This window comes from Nuphar pumila, chromosome 10 (genome assembly GCF_984573655.1).
Source record: "Nuphar pumila chromosome 10, dmNupPumi1.hap1.1, whole genome shotgun sequence".
NCBI lineage: Eukaryota > Viridiplantae > Streptophyta > Magnoliopsida > Nymphaeales > Nymphaeaceae > Nuphar > Nuphar pumila.
The window spans coordinates 106,598,594-106,604,593 of NC_143258.1; the positions used below are offsets into that span (position 1 = coordinate 106,598,594).

General features: G+C 39.5%; 1 protein-coding gene across 1 annotated transcript; it reads left to right on the top strand.

Annotated features, from left to right (window-relative positions):
* Positions 1-2,570: 2,570 nt before the first annotated feature.
* Positions 2,571-4,359, top strand: LOC149827797 (putative inactive leucine-rich repeat receptor-like protein kinase At3g03770). The gene is made up of 4 exons (XM_090018575.1): positions 2,571-2,706; positions 3,068-3,201; positions 3,372-3,555; positions 4,037-4,359. Exons 1-4 carry the CDS (start codon positions 2,571-2,573, stop codon positions 4,357-4,359), a joined length of 777 nt encoding a protein of 258 aa, XP_089874701.1.
* Positions 4,360-6,000: the final 1,641 nt, after the last annotated feature.

The window sequence follows — 6,000 nt, forward strand, 5'->3', positions numbered from 1 at the left end:
TCCCACATGCGAGGAGTGGGAGCGAGATCCAAATCCAAAATTTTGATGCAAAATGCAAGACCAAAGTTACCCGACCCGTTACCGATCCATTTTGGCCAATTTGAGACCTAAGGGTATTTTGATAATTTTACCCATAATAATTTTATGAGAATTTTGCATAATATATCTCAAAAAATTCATTCTTTGTATTTAGTTCTTATTTTATAAATTTTGGGACCTCGAATAATGTTGCAATATTTTTATTTTATTTTTATTTTTTTATTTTTTGATTGGTGCAAGATCTTACGGCTATATCCAGATTGTTTTAGTATCTTGTAAGATTCATTTTGTGGTAATAGAGGGTGTAGTAGGTCCATAGATTTTTTTTTTAGATCCATATTTGAATTCAATTTTAGAAAGAGACCTACTTAAACAAGTCGTCTATTTCGATTGGGCCTTGAAGGAGGTGGTCACCTAAGTGTTCAACCAAGGGCTAGTCACCTCACCTCAAGTGTCATTGGGTTGGGATGTAGGTTTTGACCAAGAGATCCACTCCTAACGAGTTTAGTGGCTCCTCATTGACCACGTGGGAGGAGAATAGGACAAACATTTTGAATGTTGGCTCCTCCTTCGCCACCAAGGAGGCGGCCTCCCTTATGGCCAATGAGAGGCCATGCTACAACTCCTCCACGTTTAAAACCATTCCAACACAAAAAACAAAAAAATAGTTTTTTTCTCAAATATTGAAAAATATTCTAAAAAAGAAAGAAGGAAGAAACATGGAAAAAATGTGAGTTTGGGAAGAAGAAGAACCCTAAAAATCGTCAACCTACAATTTATTTTTTAGAACTCGTGACCCTTGGTGAACTTGAGGCTCATTTCTTGGTGTACACGAGTTGGGGTCGTCCCAGCTGAAGCACCTAGGACGCCCTTGCTGTTGACGTCATTTCAGGCGAAGTTTTGAGGCTAGCTATATCTTTTGTTGGCGTGTTCTTGTGAGGACCAGCCGAGTGGAGCCGCTTGGAGAACCTTGGCTGTCACTATGAGCTTCTCGGTCATCGTGGACGCCACAGCTCACCTTCATTGTTGCACCAACTTATGAGTGGAGTACGAACCAGTCAATTATAGTTTCTCGGTGATTGGTGGACGGTTGCTGTTGACTCGTATGCGTTTGCATACCATTATGGATCGTTCCCATAACATTTGATTTGTGCTGGACGGGTGACCGTGAGCAAGCTTTGAAGCGTTGGCTGAAACGAACGTTGTGTGACCTGTTTGCTTGACCAAGTAGTCAATATAATTTGCTGTATGATATGTCATAAAGAAAACAACGGTTCTGATCTTAACTCTTGCATTCGAATGCCAACTGCTATGTGAGTTTTTATGGTGTGTGACTGAAACAAAAATCAGTGTGTGTTATCTTTTAATCCAGCAATCTGTTTGAGGATCAATAGTGCATATATGCTTGGTATTGAAAAAAAACTATTAGTGTTTGACCAAACCTGTTCCGGATATTCTCGTTCTTGGTGTCTTGTCGTTTAGACAGTTTGTTTCGGTAGCCAACACACTCGTCCATTTACCAGCAAGTGGTGTTGTCACGATTTGTGATCTCTCGTGGCAGCTGGGTATCACATACGCCCTAAGCTTCACCTTGGCGGATGTCCACGTTATTACGGACCAGCGTCTGTCAGTCCCTGTGTTTGAATCTGCATTCAACTGGGTTCTGGACTGTGCGCTGAGCTTTAGAAACCGCTTTCGGAAAGAAGCATAATTTTCTGCGTCTTCTTGTTCTCACGTTGGGTTGCACGAACTCCAATACATGTGTCATGCTTGTGATCTTTGCTATTTATTTGAACTGAGTGTATGTGAAGACTAATCTCGAATGATTTGAGTATATTGTTGATTTTTTTTAAATTGATAACCAGTCACACTACAAGAAAAATGCTAATTAGCTACTAAAATTTGCAAAAAAAAAAATTTGTGTCAAATTTGTGATGAATTAGTGAAAGAAAATTATCTGTCACTAAAATTTGAAATATTTTGTGAAATTAACGACAGAAAAAATTCAGTTGCAAATTCATCACTAATTGGCGACGGATTTACAATAAAAAAATCATGGCTCAAACTCAGTTGCAACTTAACGATGGATTCACAATAATTGTTTTTCGTCACAAATTCATCGCTAATTAACAACCAATTGGCGATGGATTTTTTCGGTGGCTAAGTGTCGCTATTTTTGGATAAAGGCCCATCTAGGCGGGGAATTCTCCCTCCCTTTCTCTGTCTCTCTTTCTCTCTCTTATTACCCCCAAATCGGCTTCCTCACTGCCGCCGTGACGCCTCCTCCCCTTCCCCATCCGCAGCCGGCCGACATCCCTCCTCTTCCCATCTTCCCCACCTTTTTCTTCTTCCCCTTCTTTCTTCTTCTCTGGTCGGAGGACTTTGTCGGTTGCCGGAAAACCGCTTTCTCATGGACTGAGACCTCGTCGGAGAACCGAATTTGCTTCGTTATGGCGGTCGTGGATCCAAAGTCTCCGACGGAAGGGAAGGTGTGGAACATCTTCCGGATGCCGTTCTGGCAATCGGGAGCGATGTCCTCCTCCTCTTCGTCTTCTTCGCAGAACACCCTGCATCACCAGAGCGGCGGCCAGGGCGAGGGTTCGAACCCACCGACAAACTCCATCTCGTCCATGGCTCGCTCGATCCTCCTGACTCGTCGCCGAACTGGTGAAGGAAGAAATTGAGTATGTGCCCGAACTGGTTAGGTTTTGGCATTTCTTTCGTGAATGATTTTTTTTTCTGCTTTCATTCTATCTTGATCTTTTCTAGTTTGCGATCATTAGGGATTCATTTTTTCTTTCTGTGCATAATTTGCTTGTAAACGATTACTCATTCAATTTTCTTTTTTAATATTATTTTGTCTATTCTTGATTTTTTGGTGTTGTAAGCATTTCTTCACTTAAACATATGGATTGGCAAATCCAGTTTATTGGTTCTCTTGGTTGTTTGCTTGTGTTGCAACGAAGTTTTTAAGGATGCTTTGTTATTTGTGATCACAATTTTGATGTGCATATTCTTGTTCTGGAAGGGTATATAGCTCAGACAATGAAGCTGGGTGCTCTTGCACTTCCACCATATCGAACCTTCGCACTAGAGGAACTTGAAAAAACCACTAAGAACTTTGAACCATCGTGTTCTATGGGTGAAGGATCCCTTGGGCCGGTATGTCCTGACTTGCACACCATCTAGACTTTCTGCCTTCCCATGAAAATGCAATTCATTTGTGTGCAATGGACATTTTTTACCAAAGAACAAAGAAAAGAAAGATTGTTTACCGTAAACTGAAAGTTATCACCTTAACCAAGAATCTCTTGGTTTTTATTTTGTCTCAGATATACCGAGGTAGATTAAGGAATGGTTGTCTGGTTGCCATCAGATGCGTGAAAGTGAAGAAGAGGCAGAGTGCCCCCAATTTCACTAACCTTATTGAACTGATTTCGAAACTCAGGCACCGTCATTTAGTCAGTGCTTTTGGACATTGCTTTGAGTATTACCTTGACGATTCTAGCATCAGAGGTATCTTTCTGGTGTTTGAATATGTGCCTAACCTTATTGAACTGATTTCAAAACTCAGGCACCGTCATTTAGTCAGTGCTTTTGGACATTGCTTTGAGTATTACCTTGACGATTCTAGCATCAGAGGTATCTTTCTGGTGTTTGAATATGTGCCTAACCTTATTGAACTGATTTCAAAACTCAGGCACCGTCATTTAGTCAGTGCTCTTGGACATTGCTTTAAGTATTACCTTGACGATTCTAGCATCAGAGGTATCTTTCTGGTGTTTGAATATGTGCCTAATGGGACACTCCGGGAAAATATTTCTGGTACTGGCGTTCACCATGTTGTTGGTTTTTTTCATGGTGTTTTTTGATAGAAAATATTAACAAAAAAAGAGGGAAAAAGAAAGCAGAAGCAGTCTTTTAAATTGGGAATATATTGGGGTCTAATATCAATGGTTGTTTATCTTTTTTGTGTTTAATTTGTCATGGGAAGCAGATGGAGAAAACCTCAACTGGACCCAGAGAATATCAGCTGCTATTAGCATAATGAAGGGTTTGCAATTTTTGCACAATGGGATTGTACCAGGAATTTTTGGAAATGATCTAAAAGCTATAAACATACTTTTAGATCAAAATCTAGTTGATGAAATTAGCAGCAACAATCTGCCCGTTTTGACTGAGAGCATGAGAAAGGAGGTAATTGACAGAAAAGCTGATGTTGGTTCTGAGTTACTTTTTACATCATCTGAGTCCTGCTTTTATGCTCCTCCTGGAAGTTGTGTTTTTAGCCTGAGTATACTGTACACAAACGCTTATTGATTACTTGTTAGCTTTTCCTCACTAGGCATGTCCATACTTACTGCAAGTTTTATACGTTGGAGGTTTTTCCAATTTTTGAACTTTTTGCTGCACAAAATATCGATTGAGTACTTGTATCATTTTGTTTACACGACTGTGTGCTGAATTAGTGATTCCGCGTTGGTGTTACTTTCCAGGAATAAACAAAGGGCTAAGATCGATATTTATGACTTTGGTGTTATCCTGCTAGAAATCATCGCAGGAAGACCGATTTCATCAATGGATGAATTAAAAGTGCAAGAATAATGCAAACTAGGCATTTTGAAGTACCCATGTTTCATGGATGTAGCCCCATATTGGCTACAGGGTCTTGTGTAAATGGACTTTGAATAATTGTTGGAACAACAAGTTGCATTTAGACATCATCAGTGCATCAGTGCTGATATTGGCATATTCAGGGCCATGAAAGAAATAACCGTAGTCTTATTGTGTTTGTTTTCTCTTTTTGCTTTCTAGAAAATCTTAATAGATATTCATGCTACCACTGAAATAGGCCTCATCCATTTAACCAGGTCATTGATTATGTCTCTGTCATTCTTTTATTTGCCTCAAAGACATATGTGGCTGTGATAAGGTTTTTGTTGAAAACGTACACAATAGATTGTGATCAAGCTGTTTTGACTGGATTTACTTCAGTCGTTTTATCCTCATTGTTGTGTAGGAAACTCTAATGAAGATTTTTGACAAGGCCATTGAGTCTCGTTTGGACCGCCGTTGTACCTTCGTTGCACTTGGGGGTGGTCTTTCAACAGCAAAAGCAAATACAATCAGTAGCCAAAAAACATAAATGCCTGTGAAAGCAAATTATAATTGTTGTGCTTGCTGTAGAGTGCACATTAAGCCATGGTACTATTTTATGCAAGAATCAGATTTAACTAGACTCGTCTCTTGTAGGGTCAAGAATTAACTTGCATTTTATAAACTTTTCCTTGCTGGTAGAGATGAGCAAATTATTTCTATGTGAGTGCAGGCAGATTAAAATTTGTTTACTCAGCATAACAAGATAGTTGAATATAATGAAACAACAAATGGATGAATGCGATGCAGCTGTGGATGAATGCGATGCAGCTGCTTTCACATGAGGTAGGTAGTTTATGTGCCTTCCCTTACAGGCCATTTTCATCTTCTTGTGACAGGCACCTCTTTTTTTTTAGTAATGTGTTAACACCACCACTCAAATCCATTTGAACATAGAAGACACTGTTATATGCACTCAAAATTTATGGTATTAAATGCATATGTCATAGGTTAATCATGTAGTCTGGTAGTTTCACTTTGTTGTGACTTCTCATTGCATGGCCTATCATATTTTTCCTTCCCACAGAAGTTAGTGCACATTTCTACTTTTATACGTGACTTAGATGAGATATCAAAATGATGTTTTAGTTGTGTTTGTGACTCGTGATGACTTGTGGAGTCTGATTCAGAGTTTTTTTTCTTACAGGAGGGGGTTCGGGGGGCAGCGCCCCCCAGACCAAATGTTTTCTTGGGCTTATGTTAGAGACCCGGTTTCTTATGGATCATACCCAATTTTTTACTAGCAACTTAGTTAAAATTGTGTAAAAAAACCCTAATTTTTGGTCAAATGAGGACTTTGACTCT

Bases quoted from the DNA above. Each gene is read 5' to 3' on its own strand.
- LOC149827797 (XM_090018575.1), top strand. From the start codon at position 2,571: ATGTCCTCCTCCTCTTCGTCTTCTTCGCAGAACACCCTGCATCACCAG. The intron at 3,202-3,371 runs GTATGTCCTGAC...ATTTTGTCTCAG, and splicing joins GTGAAGGATCCCTTGGGCCG to ATATACCGAGGTAGATTAAG. The intron at 3,556-4,036 runs GTATCTTTCTGG...CATGGGAAGCAG, and splicing joins TGACGATTCTAGCATCAGAG to ATGGAGAAAACCTCAACTGG.